The sequence below is a fragment of the Bombus bifarius genome, unplaced genomic scaffold, assembly GCF_011952205.1.
Source record: "Bombus bifarius isolate JDL3187 unplaced genomic scaffold, Bbif_JDL3187 scf7180000008237, whole genome shotgun sequence".
Lineage (NCBI taxonomy): Eukaryota > Metazoa > Arthropoda > Insecta > Hymenoptera > Apidae > Bombus > Bombus bifarius.
Genome location: NW_022884532.1, coordinates 411,239 through 431,288, shown reverse-complemented (window position 1 = coordinate 431,288; position 20,050 = coordinate 411,239). Strand labels below are relative to the sequence as shown.

Below are 20,050 nucleotides of genomic sequence, written 5' to 3'. Positions count from 1 at the left end.
CTAAGAAATTTATCATGATTCGAGTTTATCTTCTCTAGGACTAAATATTTGTTAGGTTGTAGAAAAATTATCTTCTTGAACTGCTTTTCTTTTAACGGATGACATAAAATTCTGAGATTAGAATCAATTTTACCGAAAACAATATATTTATACGTTTATCATTTAATGGATCTCAGATTTTTTTGTTTCACAGGAAAATAACTTTATTAAAGGAATGGAGTTATTTATTATTAACAAAATTAATGATTTTTATTGAAATGTTATTATACACAACTATTTAGTTCTATTATATCACTTATACACATTTATACATACACACTGTGTGTAATATATTTGACTAGACATTATAGGTCTTTTGTCGTAGTGTTAAGGATTAAAATAGGATATTACTTGTACGCAACTTTAAGAAACAAATTAATTCATGAAAGATTGTTGCGTATCTCCAGTAATAAACCAAACGTGTGTCTTTGAACTTCGAATTGAATAAGCTGCATCTGAATTATTTATACATTTCCCGCATTCTGGGAGATATTGGGAAAAATATCGATTGCATATAAATTTCTACATCGTTCATCGTAATCTCTAAAGCTTTCCCAATACGCGTTGTCGTGAATTTCCATGATGCTGTGACGTCATGCTCAGTGAATTGTAATTTTCAAATTTATGATAACGATTTGTCGACTTTCGGGAATTGGGCAATTGCCGGGGCGCGCGTATATCATTGCCCGTTCGTTGCTCGTCTATGCATTGAAAATTTACGAATGTGCCCCAGTGAACGAGTCACGCCATTCACGATGAATGCCACTCCACCATGCTGGCGAAGAATCAGAGAAGAAAATGATAAATTATGCAGAAAGAGAATTATTGGCTGCCAAGACGGGAAAATTGGTCGGCGATGAGTGTCTTGGAGTACTCGTAGTTGAATACTTGATTTCCTGCAGACGAATCCGCGGGACTTTAAATTTTCACTTCTTAATTTTACGTGTTTGCACGCGTCCTCGATCTATGTTCACTAAAAACCTACCATTTCGAGTAGCATAGCGTACGATCGGTTTTATTTATTTTGATATGCAAGAAGTGGTACAAATGGAATGTACTCCAGATGAAAAAAGAAATTGAGGACATGGAATAAAAGCTTTTACATCTTTGTTCTGAGATCTTTTTTGGATAGTTCTAGCATCGCACTTTTTTATATCTATGAAAAAAGTTATGTTTTATTAAATATTAATATCATCTATTAGACATAGAACATAGTGGGAAATACACAGCGAAATGGAATATTCGAGGACAATAAATTTAATTAGAAATTCTTAAAAATGTTCGCCATTCTATTAAAATCTGGTTTCCCTATTAAATTTTTACGAAATGACATTTTTTCTATAAGGTATTAAAATTCATCATGCGTCACTATCTTATTTCATTGTCTGTTCTCCACTACAATAAACAGAAATATATGTGGAGACATTAATTTACAGCAAAAACTATCAAACTGAGATGTAATTAAATATATACGTTTTTGGAAATATGGGTTTGGATGATCTCATTCGATTTTTTCGATTTATATTCTCATGTAGAATGATCTCCTCCGTATTATTTACGCAAAGGATGAATTTCCTTTTACTCAAAATCTAAGTGGAATACACATAATTTACTCAGTTCACTTTGACAGACTTTTCTGCACACGCAGCATCACTTTTATTTGCTGATGTGCTTATACGTATTGACTACGAGATTATTTGCACTTGATTTACCTGTCAATATTTATCAAGTTATCTCGGTCACGAGAAATCGTAGTTCACTGCGCTACAATATCCAACGTACCATAATAATTCTCAATTTTTCAGTGCTTACATGCAAGATATGAATTATACTTTATCCATTGAAACAAATTACACGTCGAAGTCTATAACTCTAAGCGCTTAAGAACGCGTTAAATTCGTCGCGCTATTTCGTTTGCAATTTCGTGCAGATGGTTTCGCGCAGATCGATAGTGCGAGTATCAAACAAAAACAAAAACTCGTGCGAAAAAAATCCAATCCACGATTTTGACTTACTGTATCTTTTTTTTTCGTTTCGTTTGTTTCGCGTTACATTCACCCTGTTATAGATCACGTTCGTTTTTCTGTTTATGGAGGATTTCCGATCAGCGGGGATAGTCGTGGAACCGGTTACGGATTGAAAATCATTTTTTGGAAAAGGGAGATCCACCTGGAAAAGTGTAGACTGTGCAAATAGAAAAAATCACCGCGAGGATCTGGTAAATACCAGCAGAAAGCTTCATCCGCAGGTCGAATTTAATGAAAAAAAAATTTTTTCCCGCCGTGCCCACATGAAATTTCAACGCCGCGCCGCCAGATTCTGCTCACATTCACCGGGTTTTATTTTCTTTATTTTCTTCGGTTGTTGCGTTACGATGCCATAGTTTTCTCGCCTGCCACGCTGTGGAAAAACCTGCACACGTACCTATACATTGTTGTAACCGCGCGTCCACATTGTATGCTCGCGAGAACAGCCTCGAGCTGAAGCTTAGAAAAAAGCGCGCCAGTCGTTGCTTTTATTTTCCACTGGGTTTATTCCGCGCTGTTTTACTTATTCTTCGACATCGTCGCGTCTTGCTGGCTGCTGCTCTGTGACACCGATTTTTTTTTTAAGTCCGTCGTGTAGGACGATGAAAGGGATGCTCTTCAGTGGTACGGCTTTTAGAAAATGGTATACTTCCATGGACGTGTGATTCACTAGATTCAATTTATACGGTACATATAACATTCTTCTATTCAATTATTTTCTCCTATTTACTAAATGAAATTGTGATGTATGGTATAAAAATGTTGGATTAATAGAAATTTAATGATAGTTTTATGAATGTAAAAGTAAATTAACTTACTATAGTGTGCCCATCTGCTTTGCCTTGTAACTATTTGAATTTTGTATAAACAATTTTGCATACAATTATTGCGCAGTCAATAGTAAATTGTTTTACTAATTCTCAGATTTTCGAATTTCTGTAATTCCAAGATTTGTATGCAATTATAGAGAATTCGGCGGTGCAAAATTGCACAGAATTCACGTAATATGAAAAAGATACATAAAGTCCAAAGTAATTGCGCTTTAGAATATTTCGTAGTATCGAAGTATGACGATCGAGGAAACGTCGACAAGCGATCGATAAAAACTTCAATCCTATCAAACATCGAATCACACCATTACTTCATTATCCGCTGTCCTCTTTTCCGTTTGATGACAACAGGCCGAACGGGCTCGGTATCGACTTCTAATCCGTGGCACGCCGGTCGTTACGATGTCATCGAAGGGAACGTGAACCCTCGCTCTCTTTCTCCGCGCCAGAGGATATATTCTAGGGCCGGACGCGAAGGTTTTGCGTACTGCATTTTAATGAACTCACCATCCCATCTTGTTTTCCAGCGGTGTGAGTCTCTCCGCCAGAAGGGAGGCGCAGGCTCCCGTGGGGGGCGCAGGGGGAGGCGGTGGCGTCGGAGGCGAAGGGGGCAGAGGCGGTGGGGCGGACCGGAACCGGAAATGGCTGCGAGGTGGCTCCTGCTGGCGCTCCTCGCCGCCCACGCCGCGGCTCTTCCTGATATCATTAGGATAGGTGAGTATCTTTCCAGTCTCCCTTCTCGAGTTAAAAGGCTCTACCTCTCTCGCCCTTTTTCTCTCTGCTCTAGACTCTTTTTCTTTTTCGTTCTTTCTTTTTCCCTTAGCGTTTTCTACCCCGCTTTTCTCGTTCGTTTCATTTTCGCCGACCATTTCACCCCTGGGCCACGCGGCAAATGACACCACAGCGACGAAATTGTAATCGATACGTCCCTTTACCGAAAGCGTAGGAATTTCGGAAGCCCGACAAGGATTTAGAATTGCGATTACACGGTGAATTAAAGGGACGATCGCGTAATCCGTTAAGCAGAATGTCGCTGCGATTAACGCAGATGATCGGGCAATATGATTTAAGCGGAATTAAATAGATAGGGTGCTCCGGAATTTTATTGAAAATGAGTCTCGTGCAAATCCAACGATGCAGCTTGGTCGGCAAATTCTTTTATTTCTACACTTTGTTTTTTACATCATGCACCTAAAGTCATGTAACCCCCTATCAACTGCTTGTTCCTGTCCAGTTGAGAATTAAATTACTTAATTAGGTGAATTCATTGGGTAAATTCATTATATTCGACGAGCCTTCAAGTCGGACTTTCTCGAAAGCGAAGTCTTCAACCCTATTTTCTGACTTTCGAATTTCATTATATTTTAGACTTCGCTTGAACCACAAATTTGCAACCATGATATATTTTGTTTTTTCACTTCCTCTATATCTGGAAAATTTCTCGCGTATTACTCGGGACGGGTATCACGATACGAAAGATTAATAGTATCGCAGGGAAAAACGTGGCCTCGCTTCTAAATGTCGCGCAAGTAGAAACACTCGTGCATAGTCAGACAAGCAGAATCACGAACGTTCCCGGAATGCAGAGACTGTGAATAACGCTGTACGCGTGATGTCCGCGTTAAAGTGATAGGTCATGATCACCTTGTGATTCCAGCGAACAATAGTGTCTGCTAGAAGTTTAACGTTGCAATCTAACGTTGCAATGAAACCATCGTGCGGACGTTATGCAACTTATTGTCGATGAATACGTATTCTGTCGCTCTACACGAAACATCCTCTATGCGTTTTTACTTTCCGTTTATTTGTTTATCACTGTGTCAGATTTATTTTTTTGCAAACATCCATCGTTCGTTAGAAATCGATATTCGCAGAAGATATATTTATATAGAACACAAAACGAACAATTGAATGCACTAAAACCGCACGACAGTTTTCCATATTTGACAAGAGCAGTTGCAAGTTTGAACGTATATCGGACAAAGGTCGTACACTACTGACAACAGATATTAGTAGATTTACGTGTTGCATTTATTAGAGAGCTTCATTTCTTTTTATATTTAGTATTTTACATTCTAAGATAATATAATTAATTTTCCACGCCATGATACAAAAAGTCTTGGTTACGAGGAATAAAATGGATCATAAAAGGAATAAAATGGAGACCAAACGAAAGGAAGCGTTAATCTTGGCGGTTGTAAATCTCGGTCGATTTGGCTCACCACGGCACGGCGTCAAGATAAAGCTTAGGCTCGTCGTAAAACCTTGATCTTCTAGTGGAACTAGTTATCGTTAGATAGGTATATATATACCGATTCGTCGAGACTCATCAACGAGTGAATTGTTCCGATGAGGGGCGTTTAATCGCACGACGATGGAGTTATGATCCGGCATAAAAAGAACGCCGATACCATCGATCTACGTAAAAACGAGCAAGTCTCACTCGAAACTTTATCTCAACCAGCCGATTAGTACTCGAGTGCGCGCGTGTGACTGTACTCCGAGCTCAGTTGCATTTCGATTCGCCCTTTCTCTGCTATTTTTCCTGATAAACCATCGCCGTTTCGCCGAATTAATAGGGCTTGAATATTCATTGATTGTTAATGAATTATTTCGCGTCGGCCCCTCGCGCTCGACAACTCTCGACTGCGAAACAAAAACGGCAAATTGATACCGCTTCGATACGCCGCGCCAACCGTATATCCGGCTAACGTTATACACAAAACACCGCGCTGCCGGTTTAATTACTCGCGCGAGAAATTTCCGGCAGGTCGTAGTGAATAGCCGCGGAACAAGACTAGCTTTAATTTCGCCGTTGCGTCTGGCTAAAACCGTTGCGAAATTATTGGTAATTAAAAAAGAGACATTGACTCACACTTTGCTCTCGATCCGCACTGCCGAGCGTAAGCAAAGATTATAGCACAGAGACATGATAAGTAAATTTTTCTTGATTTTCTGATGTTCGCTTTATAGTTAAACAAGAGAATTCTAATATGCAATTGATGTAGAATATAGCGTAGGATTTTATTATTTATTTGTAGCGGCACGCTAATAAATTCAAATTTAAAATGGATTAAGCAGGAAACAATGGTTATTTAACGTGAACTAAATAAAGTAATGTGCTATTACCAAGACAATTAAATAGTTAATTTACAACTCTCGTCACCATGGTTCCAAAGCTCCCTTTTACGCGGACCATCCTCCTTGACAACGCTGACAACACTCTGACTTCTCAACTCACATTGACTGTTAATTCGTCTTTCTCCCTTAAGCATTCCTTTGTCTTTTCTCATAGCCCCACCACGTACGTATTTCGCAACCTGTAGGCCTTTTTTCCGCGTAACTGTTCGACTGAAGGACCGACGATACATTGATGTGCCTGTCAGCACTTAGGCCTTCTCGCGACATTGTTTATGATTCACCCGATATTTCTTAGGCCATTTGTCCACGATATTACAATAGTGAATCTTAAAACTATGATTTATCCTTCCATATAATCACATCATAATGGAAAAACATCATAATGAATATGAATGTATCGAAACGCGAACTTATTTGACGACCTAACAGATTCTTAAGATTATTTGCATTTTAGTCTCCAGATGTTTTACTGTCAAGAGGACAGTTTATCAGAATCTACCTTAACTGTAGCTTTGCTTAAAATTGCGGTACTACGTTTATTAAAGTCTCTTGCTTTTTTATGAGAACACAGTACTCGAACTATGTCCCATCTTAAAGTTAATCGACGGCCGACCTTTAACGAGAGACGTAAATCTATCGCGTAAATTCTATAAATTGTAGAGTCAGGTTGGCGCAGCTGGTTTGCTAAGTTACTTTACGACGCGCACGAGATTAAAATCAATTTATGGCGCCAATTCCTTCCTCCTATCGCGTTGAATTCGGCCAGGATTGAACTTGTTCGACGTTTACGCGGTCGAACAGGAATCTCGAGGTTTTCTTATTCGCCGAACGCTTAACGCCGCGTGAATTATTCATCGGCAATATTCTTTTCCTTTCTCGGACGCAAGTATCGTGCGTTATTAAATAACCGTCGTCAAAAAGATCCTTCTTCCCATAGTTGGACTTTCTCGAACAAATCATAATTTCAAAGCGCGGTATCGAGGTATTCTTAAATTCCTAATTCTCATTGTGATCATATAGTACCAGCCGCTCTAACTTCGTTCTTCTTCTCTTTCCTTTATCCTTTTCATTTTATCTTCCCGTTCTTTCCTTTTTTTGCCTCTTTTTTCTGGCCTACTTTCGTTTTATCTGCCCTCTTACGTTCATTGCATATTAACGTCGCGAGAACTGTGCGGCCGTTCTCCTGTTGGCAACTCGAATTCGCTGCATTTTCCCTGAAAGGTAGCTGCCTTCCCGGTCGAAATCGGGGATTGCGGTGTTCTGGAACGACTGAAGCGATCAGTCTGAAATTTCTAGAGAAAGTTTAACTTACCACGTGGGTAATTCATTATAATCCCTCAATCCTATCGATCCGTGTTCAACGAACTGAAGTAGGGATATTTCGCATGAAACTCTACTAGTTAAAAATGAACCAGCAAAAAGATTAGTTAGAAAATACAAAGAGATGAATCCGACCGTCGAAGGGACGAATTAGACCGACGAACTACAGCGACACCGGTGTCGGTTAAAATTTATATTTGATTTAACTTTGCTCTAATATCAAGTTTTCGATCGAATTGCACCATAGTATTCAGTCCTTTATGGATGGTAGTGTACGTGTAAAGCTACAAGATATTCGGTAGATTACAGAATAGAAAATGCAGAAAATCTGCTGTTCGTCGTGGGAAGGCAAAGGGGATAAATATTTAATATTTGAAAGGTGCGCGCACGCGGGAGATAAAGTTCTCGACTGCATTATTTTCCCACAGGTGGGACAATCAGCCGATGTTGCGGATAGATAAATAAAATGAAGAAGATACACGCGGCTGGTCGGAGAAGAATAAGAAATACCACTCTCACGCTTCGCTCCCGTCAAAGTAGCGCTTTAATATGGATGTGTGATTTCCCAGGTGGGCTGTTTCATCCTTCGGACGACAAGCAAGAAGTGGCCTTTCGTTATGCCGTGGAAAAGATCAACGCCAACCGAGATATCCTGCCCAAGTCCCGTCTCAGCGCCCAGATTGAGCAGATAAAACCGCAGGACAGTTTTCACGCTTCGAAGCGAGGTGAGTCTGTTGTTCCATTCCAAGCGTTTGTCCATTCTACGATTAAACGCGGCCGTTTCCTCTGTAAATGTCGCGGTTTTCTCGTATACTCGACCGATCTTGTTCCTGTTTTCCCTGGTGACATCATTCCAGTATCAAAGCGCTTTCAATTTCGGCGCGGGTAAACAGGTCTGCGGAGATTATCTGATCATTGCAGTCACGTTCTACTTCCGACCCCATGCGCCCTGTTTTCACCGTTGCACAGTTGCGTCGTTTAATTTCGGGGAATTACTGGTCGAAAATGAAACAGCGTTGCGGTTGCTTAGGGAAGTTAGTGTTGGTAATGTGGGGCAATGGGATTTCATTGAGGGGGTGAAGAATATGTAGGAATAGAAGTTGAGAAACAATATTGATCAATTACGTGAAGTGGAAAATAGAATAAAGCGACGATGTTACAAATATTTTTCTAAATTAACTTTGAGATTTACGTTTAGTTTTCTTCTTTTTTTTTGTAATAATAAATGACAATAAATTTGTTCATAAAATATAATTCATAGATTTGTTCAATAAATTCGCAACGGTAAATTTGTTCGTAATAAATTCAATTCGTGGAAGTAAGTCGGTTTTTTTTCTATAAGTTGTATTAATGACGTAATTAGGTAACATAGTCGATAACTTTGCAAAGTAATCAGGTAAGTAATAGTTGAAGTAGAGCGAAAAATGAATGAATCGTCAAATAGTTGTTAGGTGGAACGAGGACTGGAGTTTTCGTTATCATCGTTAGTCGAATATACGCACCGCAAGGTAAACAGCAGAGTTCTTCAGCTACTTTGACTCTTCAATGCTAGTTAAAGTTTAATCAGGTAACGTGGCAATTACCTCCTTAATGGGTATCTTCTTGCTTGACATCTTATAACGTTGTCAAACTGTAAACTAATCGAATTTTTGTATCTTTATCGGCGAGTCAAAGATCGATGTTTCAGAAGAATTATGCTCCGCTGAATATGTGTTTCAAATTACAAGGGAATTGGATTTTCTTCTTCTCTGTTGGCTCGTACACGCGCAGTTATGTAGATCAGTTGAAATTATCCATGATGTACTTTCGAAGACTTTCCCCAACAGGAAACACCATGAAGATAATCCAACTTCTATAGAATTTTCCTGTGGTCGCCGCCTGTTTCGTGAGCTACCTGGAATCTGCGCCAACTATTTTCAGAGTTCACGCCCCGCTCTGACATGGAAAATAGAGTTGCATTTCCGCGCTGCAGATCTTTCGTGCCAGTTTGCATCTGACTCTCGTCAATGTTGCATGTCCCGCGCAAGGAAACTTTCTTAACAATGTTATCCTTCTGCATATTATTTTCCATAGTTGATACGTTCCGTAACTCCTTTATGTTCCTCGTCTTTTGTCTGTTCTTTGTGTTCCGAAGATTACGAACTTCTAGCAGATTAAGAAATAAATTTTGGAGCTGAAGAATTTTAAACATTAAACATGAATTTTAGACCTGAAACTAAGCTGCTTTCTTTAGTTAAAATATTTTACCTAATATTCTTTTACTTTTCGATATACGTTGAAATATTTCAAGTTGCCAATGCTTTTTTCTTTTCAGTATGTAAAGTTCCATTAAGCTGTTACGAAATAATGATTAAACAAGTTAGAGTGTACGAAGAAAAACGAAGATGCTATAAATAAAATAAGTTCTATGCAGTTTCGAAACGAGGAAGGCGGGAAAGAGAGATCGAGACAAAAGGTTCCAGAACCACAATAGAATTAAGCAGTTCAACCAGCTTGATTGTTCAGCGAGAAAAAAGATTCTCTGTTCTATGTAAACGCTGTACATCTGTCGATTCCCATCAATCGAATAACAGTGACTAATTGAAACCAAATATCGTTAATTTCCTTCGATGTTAATTATCCTAGCAGGGATCGGCTCGAGGCAATCGCGAAACGAACGTAATTATACGATCGAATGGCTTAGGAATAATTGTTGCTGAAGTGACAAGTGGAAACTCGTCGGAACGCGAAACGTCGGCCGATTATTAATCGGTTACAGAAATGCCGCAAAACACGATAATTATTTTCGCACGCCACAAACAGCCAAACTAATTATCAAATTAAGCCCTTCGATTTATTAAGCCGAATTATGTATTAGCTTTAAACGTACATAGATTACCGTGGTCGTTGGCAACGCGCAAACAGAGCAAGTCACGCGTACACGTTGTAACTCGATGGATAGAGATTTGGCGTCGTTCCACGGGTTCCAGTCGTAAAGGCAATCTCATTGACAAATATCCGTTTGTCGGTGACGCGACGAATTCGCGGTCTGGAAAAACAGGCCGTATACAAGCGATGCGAACCAGTAAACTGAGTTAATGTACGATGACATTCTCTTACAATAGGAAATGATATATGACACGCACTGTCATCGAGAAAGAAGGTAAACAAGTTATTTTTCTAATAAATTTGTGCAATTCTAGTTGCATTATTATTTTCTAACTTTATGGTTAGAAAGGTAGATAATCTCTGATACAGAAATCTTATTGAGATAGAAAAAAGTAATGCACATCGTGTACTGTCTGCTTTTATATCAAATAACTTTTATTATAACGATGTTTTTTTACATTCAACGTTGTACGAGACTTTCCAACCTTTCTAGTTAAAAAAAAAAGAAGAAAAAACACCCTGTAGAGTGACTAGAAGATAAAAATTCTATGAATGGCAAATTTCCATTTACATTTATATAGTGAAAACTAACTTAACTTCTTCCAGCGAAGAATATCTATGTCCTATTAAATATACGCACATTATGTATTTACATACCTATGATATACTTGACACAGAGCAAGATGAACATGAAAGAACCCTATCAAGATCTTATTAAACCCTGTCATGTAACCTAAGTAGATCTAATTTATTAGACTTAGTAGATTGACGTTCGAACTGCCGTCGATACCTATCGTTCACTCTGTTCTTTGAACTTATTATTACCTTCCATCTTTTCACTATGAGGTACTGTAAACCAAGGAAAAATCAGGTGTTTGTAACATTTTATCATATGGGTAATATAGAAATTAAAGTATTTATTTTAAATATCCTATAGTTAGCATAAAATTATATTGTTTTTTGTTTTGCAAATATCGCAGTGTGTAAAATATTTGTCATTCTTTCTCTTTAATTTATATTTATTATCTATCAATATTATCCCAATATATATACATATATATAGCATAATAGTCAGGAAGCATTAATAGTTAGGATTGTACTAGTTAAAACCGTAGCACATATTTGTGAAAAGCAGCGAAAATCTCGTTAAAAATGTACAACTCGTACTACCTCTAATGTTTCTTTTTAATGAAACTTATTAATTATTTCTAGAGCAGATGCCATATTCCTGTACTAACCCCGTTTTCACAGAGGTTCGAGAGAAAAGTCAATGGTGAAACGTGACTATACTTAAGTACATATTCCCTATAGATCAACATGGAAAGGGATTTCCGAATTCGTTTGCTTCGGTTGTTCGAATTCGACACGGGTTTATCCGTCACCGGGCAACGAACTTTCTTTCATTTCGATGAGCAGAAAACGCGGATGGTCGTTCAGATGTTCTTCCCTTTACTGTGTTTTTACGATATGACGAAGAAACACGACCGAGTGTCGGCTCCTTTGTTCCGACTCGTATCCTTTTCGCGCGGTTCTACGTAATACAGTTTTATGGGCTGCGGTTCTCTCTATTCCGGAATTTCTTCGAGATGCTCGTTGCTTTTTCTGTCGGAAAACAGCGGCGAGCAGAGAAGGGGCCGATGACGGAGACACATGATCCGATTATTCGTGATCAGACTTAAGTGATTGTGATACATAATGCAATAAAGCGCGAATGCCAGCGAAACATTGAAAAAGTTGTCAAGATTGAATAGCGAGAACGCGGTATTTAATTTCAGCGACTTTTTCTTGATGAGATTCACAGTTTTACAATTAATTCCATCAGGCCAATGTACATGAAATTTCCTAATTTTAAATACAACTGTAAGTTCATACGATTCAATGCATTGTTCTGACGAATAAACTAGTTCTTTTTTTCTAGATTTATAAGAATTGCTAGTTCTACAATTGCGAAATTCTTGAAACGAAGTCAGTACAGTTCTTTCATTCATAATTTCTTCAAAATATTAAAATTGTCTATCAGGAATAGAAGACGTCTGTAACTTCCTCCAAATGCTTTTCTGTGCATTCATAGGACGAATTAAATTCCAAAAGGTTTTGTTTAATACGCCGAACACATTCGAAAAAATTTTCTGTGGTAAATGTTTAAATATTTTCGTGATTCACTATATACAAATCCAACAAAATAATAGTCATTGAGAGGAAAAGTATCGTTTTACTTAAAAAATTTTAAGCTCACCACGTCGTAGCTACCAGCAAAGTAGATAAACTCATCGAAAGTAGATTTATGTAACTCGACAAGATGGAATGGTTCCCTTGTTGACGCAATTTATTCTGTTCTCGTTCAGCCAATTTTCCAAAACCTTGCACAAAGACGAAAAGTTGGTAACAGGGGATCGTGGGAACAACGAGCTGCTAGCGGGTGGTGTCATGGCTAGAAGCTGCTCTTCTAATTTCACCGTAACTTTTAAGGTTTCTTTCCCTTGCCGGCGCATAGTTGCCAAAGTTCGGCCAACATATTGGACCGCTGAGAAGTTCCCAACGCTCACGGCGATTTCGGTTAGCATGCTCTTTTCCCGTCTGGAACTGTACACTGTCCAATTAAGCATAATGGAAGGAAAACATTGTTCTCAGACGCGGTTTCACCGTTACACAAGAACCCGCGAGGACGATAACGCGAGTCTTCCAACTTTACGATAGCGTCCCCAAGAATGGCATTTCCACGGCAGAATTGCTTCTCTTCGTTAACTTTCCACAACATATTACTAGTTCTTCCTTTTTTCTTCACTAACCGAGTTTAATTAAATTGAATCCGGCCACTAGTGTTTATATTGAACGCGATGTTTCATTAAACGATTGAAAATCAATGATTGAAATTAATCAACGTGTATACAGGATGTCTCATTAGACGATTTACACGCAATTAACTCTCGACTTATTCCAAAAGATATTTCAAGTAACACTTACTTCATGCCGCTATTATGATAAATAGAGACGTTCAACAAAGATAAGATTCAAACAACAATGAATGAAAATTCTTGAATATTGTAGTGAGACACGATTATTGTAATTCAAAAACATTATCTTCAAAATCACAGAGGTGCGTCCACCTTGGTAAGATTTGTGAGCGTCATAGGATGTTTTTCGTGGAACAAAATAATACGCGAAACATTTCTTGAAATGACGAATATTTTAGTAATATTTTAGACACTCTGTATAGAGTGGCCGAGTTAGTAGATTAAAAAATAAAGAAACACGGGCGACGAAAATTATCGTACCACTGATCAATTTTTAGAGGTCAACTCGATAAAATGAGCGATGGCATATAATGCGATCGCGTAAACGCAATTTCGCTGATCAGCTTTATCGGGACGATCGCGGAATTAGCCGAGTTTTCGGCGTAGTTTAATTAAAACATAACAGCTCTCAAACAATTTCCTCTCCGCAAATCAAAGTTTACAGCGTTTACGAGCCCACCCAAGGTACGTCATTAAATTACCATCACCGTGTATGCTTGTTTATATCGTCAAAAAGAGGAAATTAATCCCGATAACGCGTATGTAGATACAAATATAAACGCGTAACAGTAATAATCAGAGGAAGAACAGAAAGGAAAACGTGAGCGTAATCAAAAATACGATACGAATAACGACGCGAGATCGAAATAATCAAACGATAAATCCTACTGAGTGAAATCAGTCAGCAGGAAAGAATTATCGTTCACCGACTGACGATAATCCCGATGTTTCGAGCTTGTACGATGGCCCGTGCCTGTAATTCCGTCCCGTACGAAACACCGTTTCGAACATTTACTCTGTCGTTTATATTATTCTCCATTAACAGCTCGTCGATTTGTGGGCGACGATTAAACGCGGCCACGACCAATCCCGTGAGTAATTACATGCTAGCCAGGTGGCATACGTCGTACTCATTAGTAGCAATGCAAACAGCACGACCACACCAACACTGTGCGGCTGCGCAGCAAAGAATGTGGTTTCGATGCGACGATTTGTCCATCCCACGGTGTTTTTAATTTGATCGTAGATGATGGGTGAACGTAGAATATGGAGGAAGTTTGCGAGCTATAGAGATTTTGTTTTATTAAAAGGTATTTCTAATATAGAATTTACTGACGGTTAAACACTTCAGGAGTCCACTTAACAGGAATCCAATAATTCTCTCCACTATCTACAGTTATTCGATCACATAACAGTTTCACGTCCAAATAATAGGTTGAACAGTTTATATAACAGATGTGTCTATAATATCTCGTTATCGTAATCGATAGTAGTTTATTTAATCGAACACCAAAAGGAATTCGGGACAGAGGAAACTCGCGTAACTAGGATAAGATTCAAGCTGTCGAAGCTCTCATCGCCGTGAACAGGGATAACAGGAGATAAGAAACGGGGGAGAGGGAGCAGAAAAGTAGCGAGGTAACAGCTAACATGAATAATGTAAACGCTTTTCACGATAGCGAAATGCTTTTTATTCCCTTGGACATAAGGCGAGTATCTCGATGCGCTTGACACGGTGGGTGGACAAAAATGAGAAGGAAAGAAAAAAGAAACTAAGGTTGAAAGTGAAGATAAAAATAGAGAGAGCAACCTTTAAGAGGCGCGAGTTGCGTATAGCAGGAAGTCTGCTGTTGCCGGAAATTGTCAGAGACGCTTTCAGTCCCGACCACAAGGGATAACTGAGCTTCTAACGGAGATTCGATTTTCTCGTGGAACAACGGCAGCCCTAGTTGCTTCTGAATATGCCACTATCGTGTCAGATGATTGTGAGTACGGCTAATAAGCAAAGTTTGAACAGAGTGCTTAGCCTGACCTCAACGAACAACTCCACGAACATTGTTCCGCGAAGTTGCGTTGGCCAAAATAAAAATACCCGTGAAGATGTTACAGCAAAAACAATCGGAAATTGTTTAAAAGTTGAGGTTCGGTAAAAGCAACAAGATTTAGGTGGAATATCCGTTAATTTTTAGCATATTACGGTTAAGTCACTTAACAAATACAGTTTCTCACAAAAGTATTCATACACTTCATATATGAGGCTATTTTTATTCAAGTAAAATGTTGACAAATTTCACCGTACAATTAGTGTGTTTTATTCCAAGGCGACTAAGAATTAATTTATTATTGCTTTGTATGTTAAGAAATAGGGAATAAAATATGTTGTACGTTCACGTTTTATTTAAACAGGAAGTCTTTTGCTCTTTGCAACATAACCGAATTATATGTTTATGGAGTACATTTCAGAAGAAACACTGAAAGTGTGATTATACATAATATAAATTGTCATAAATATTTCTGTTGTAATTCATCTACGCAATAGAAGAAGAAACCATGCTCGCGTGTAAATATTGTAACGAATTAAGGGAACACGGGGAACCTTGGAACCGTGCTATTCGATTAAATCATGACGTAAGCAAGTTCTTATTAAAATGTTGCTACAGTCACGGAGTAGCGACTTTTAGTTCAGATGCACCACAGAAGTGAGACCCTTAACCGCCATAATTCGCTTTTCATGCGATTACGTGACGTGTGAACGCGAATTAGAGTTACGCGCAGCGGTAATTACGGCTTTGAGCTTTTCAATTACATCGCCGACACAACCCCACCTGAAAACGCTGTGTGATTCAAGAAATAATTAAACGGCTTCTTTTCTTGTAATCCTTGAAATCGTTCTTATGCTCACCTTTCCAGTTATTTCAAATCGTCTGCTGTTTAATCTCTTGCTTTTACATTCGCTAGACTTTCGTTCGTATCGTTTCATTTCTCATTCGTTATTTCTTCATAAATGTTTTGTAACTTGCATTGTCGACGTAATCGAGGAATTATTCCCCTACAACTTTCGAATTGAATTATAATTTCCGAATATTTGGCAGAGAAAGTACCTAGATGAAAAGTTTTCAGACTTGATTAATCTCAGCTCTACATAAAATTTATATTTCCTCATAAGGAATTTTCCAATTTAATTGGATGTCGTTAGAGTGTGGCTATCTATACATTTATGATGAAGATCATAATCAAATTTAATGAAAAGGCGGTTTTGAGTTTTGATAATATATGTGTTTAACAAGGTAATTTCTCACGTACGAAAAATAGAAAATGTAACACGTCTTTCCACTCTGACCATCACATTTAAAAGGTGAAACAAATCTATACGAAGACTGTATTAATAGAAATACAATGCATGTACAATATAGACACCCGAATTAAATTTAATTAATAGATTATTACTAATCCATAAAATAAATTTACACAAATTCTTACCAATGTATATACATCAATATTAATCATTTCATAAATGTAAATTCTGCAGAAAATAATCCACGGATCTTAACCTGAAATTTCCTAAAATCGTGCTTCATCTCTGTTAAGATATCACGTTTATCTGACGAACGATAATGTGGCAGAGAGATGACAATATCGTGTAGAATTAAACATTCAACGTTTAAATATTTGTACAATCTCCATAGCCCTGATTCGGGCAGAGATTCGCGCTTTTCGTTGTCGCGTGTGATTTACAAAACGTGTTGCGACTCGATGACGCGTGAGTGTTTAGCGTATAGCCGGAAGCTGTTTGCAACCAAACACACGGGACTGATCCATAGCTGCCGCGATTTTGCGCCGGAATAAATTGGGATCGAGTTTCCCCGAGACTCGTGTATACGCGGAATACAATGAACTAGATAAACGGAGTGGAACATGAGAAAAGAAGGGTTGTTGCTTGAAATTTGAGCGGAAAAGAAACAATTACCCACGAACATGGCTACCAAAGCGAATAGAGTATAGTCAGATTCCGTCGTATCGTATTCTAGGGAATTTTCCTACGCTAAGCCGATGCAATAATCTCGACTCGTATTCGGATAAAGTTAACAGACACAGAAACATTTTTATTCTTGTAATTGACAAAGAGATCTCATGCTTGATGCTACTTAATCGCCGAATTTATTCGTTATTGCTATGCATAAAGTTACGAAAGTATCTGTGGACAGCTTTTATGAACGAAGAAGAAATGAGGGAACGAAAAGGAAAGAACGGATGGAAAAGGAAGGAAAATAAAGCCCTGAAATGTAATATTTATCTTTGCTTCTCTCGATGCTGGTTTAAACAGTAATGACCTAATATCTATAAACGTAGCACTTTTATAGCCTACCTGCTAACTGTCCGACTGTAAATCTGCTTTGTTACATCTCATTTAAGATCTTTAACCATAAACAGCCAGTATCTCATTTGAGCTCTGTGCAAATGTCTAACTGTTAAAACTCTGTAAATTTGAACTAATTATATCAACTATATCCAGTGACTGCTGCTTTATTAATGATATTACTATTATTCAGTTATTCGTTAACGATGTATGTTCAGTGGAAAACTTAGTTCATCTCAAATTTAACTAAACTGGTGGATGTTAAAATATCTCTCGTGAGTTCTCAGTTTCACAGTATCACAAATAGCGATTAAGAGAAAAGAAAAGTTGATATTTTAATAACAGTTTAATTTGTTTCTAACATTCGAGTTCGTTAGCTTCTACATTTCGAGTTGTTCGCCTATACCATTTGTACTTTTTTCTTGGTCGCAATCTGACGTTGGCTACCACGCCACTGGATCTTGTTCTCTTCCATTTTCGTTCCGGTACGAACTGCACGGTCCTCGCGCTTCCCTAAGAAATTAAAACAAATTTACGACGCTGGAAAGTTCGCTCGGGCAACCGGCTTTCTCGTTATTTAGTAAACCTACTTGGAATTCTTGGACGTGGCTCCGGGGCTGGCAAACCGTAGACCAAACCGGCATGACGGAGGTCGAGCCATTTGCGAGATAATATGACCCCGGCTGATCCTGCATTATGAAGTCGTATCGCTTTAAAATGGAAATAACAGTGTAAACATAGTTGTAGTTTGGTAATTAACAACCTTAACGGATCTCGCGTAAAATGGCGTGGCTCGGCCTGCGCGAAATTCGTCGCTTATGCGGTCGTGGAGGAATATGCGTACCTATGCGGATGTTGTTCATTAGATCGGCGAGAAAAGCGAGGCGTAAGCGGTCCATTTACATTTTTTCCGCGTATGACCGCGTAACTCGCACAGCTTTCTTGATTAATATCCCTTTGGGAGCGGTTTCTGCAACAATTCTTAAACGAAGTCGACTGTACCCATACATTATTCCACTTTCCACGAACGTGCCACGTTAAATGTAACGTTAGTCAAATTTTAGGATTTAAAAACCTGTGTATTCTGGTTTCGCGAGAAAAAGTAAGATAAATTCGCTAGGAATTACCAAGTGACAAATTCTTCGAATACGAGAAACACTGTAACATCCTTTTATCCGGGAAAATTATCCTTCCAACTTGTCACGCTCTCCAAAGTCAGAGAGTGTAAAAGTAGTATACCGAAAAATTGATCGCGCCGCGGGAGGACGAGAAGTTCTTGCCAAAGTTCCGAGAGAGTCGTTACAAAGCCGCTTACGGGAATCCTGCTAAGACGGAACACACCTTCCCATGATCTAAGGGTTGTCGCGTTACACGAACCTCCACTCTAGTCTGTACGCGATCGTATCGCGTTGTATCGCGTTCTGGCAACCGTTTAACGCCTTTCGTCGTAGTGTTCGTCCTCGTTATCGTCTCGTTGTCGTCTCTTTCAACACCCGTGACGGTTCATTCGTCGACGTGTCACACGCGATCATTTTCGCCGCTTCGTAATAAAGCGACAGGTAAAGTTTAACAAGATAAACCAATCCAGCGGATTACAGATTTAGACGCACAAGCAAGCGCTTCTGGCGTCGCAAGCGTACCGGAAAATTTCCAGTGAATAAGGGATTTCATAATGTTCCGCTTAAGTGCAGTCTAGGGGAATTCTCGTTGTAAATTCTGTGTCCTAGAAAGCTGTCTGTTAATTAACAGACCGGTGAAATATGCAGGGATGCTTTACGGCTTTTCGGCGAGTTTCAAGACTTTTCCGCGGACCTACTTTCTCGCACTCTTTTGTATTAATTTAACCGGATGGCGAAGTTCCACGCTCACGGCACGTGATCCTTTCTTCTTCCCCTCTTTCTTGTCCTTCCTCTTCCATCTTTCCTCTTTATTCCTTTTCCTTATCCCGAATTTCTATCGTCGTTGCGAAACAAGACGACACAGAACGACGCGGATGACTTACGTAATTCTCGGAACACGAACGCTTTATCGAGAAAGTTGGCTGGTTGGTTCGAAGCCCCTACCGATAGAGAAGTTTTGGAATTACAGTCGCGATTATAGCCGGAACGAGCGATCTTTGGCGGTCGAAGTTCGAGATTAGAAACTCGCTAAGCAGCCTGCAAACATTTCACGCGTTCGCCGTTTCACGGTTTCACCGCGTCGCGGCGAGGCGGTGGCCTCGTTCTCTCGTTTGAAATGGTTAGAATGAGATAAGGATATATAGAGAATTCATTTCTCCGAGAGTTTCATCGAAGAATTTCCACGATTTCCGGCACGTCCGCGCCATTTATGTCCCCGTTGCGTGGCGTAATCGATGAATCGAAGTGGTCGAGAGTCCGCGTGACTCGGCCGGTCATGTGCAAATCAGAACTCTCGCCGCAATTAACTAACGGGCAATATCGCAATTCGTTGTTCCGATGGCATTGTCGCGTGCCCCGACCCGTGACTATTTATTCGCGGTCCACGAACAGAATTATGCCAGTTGTATGGTCATGCATGATTTTATTGATTTGTTTATCTAAACATGCAAATGAGATCGACACGTTGAATCATGACGGTTTTGCATAAACCGCGTTACAACGGAATTGTATCAATTTCTTTCAAACCGATCGTTGATTTCGATAAGATGCAATC

General features: G+C 39.1%; 1 protein-coding gene across 4 annotated transcripts in view; it reads left to right on the top strand.

Annotated features, from left to right (window-relative positions):
• Positions 1-2,154: 2,154 nt before the first annotated feature.
• Positions 2,155-20,050, top strand: part of LOC117211485 (glutamate receptor ionotropic, kainate 2) — a 211,583-nt gene continuing 193,687 nt past the window's right edge. For 2 of the 4 annotated variants that reach the window (XR_004488262.1, XM_033455421.1), the window contains exons 1-3: positions 2,158-2,257; positions 3,424-3,610; positions 7,927-8,082. Coding sequence is in view for 3 of the 4 variants with exons in the window: in XM_033455421.1 (XP_033311312.1) it covers positions 3,538-3,610; positions 7,927-8,082 (229 nt within the window). In the remaining variant the exon portion in view is untranslated. Of the gene's footprint in view, positions 2,258-3,423; positions 3,611-7,926; positions 8,083-20,050 lie in introns of all 4 variants that reach the window. The other 2 variants (XM_033455420.1, XM_033455418.1) reach the window with 2 other exon arrangements.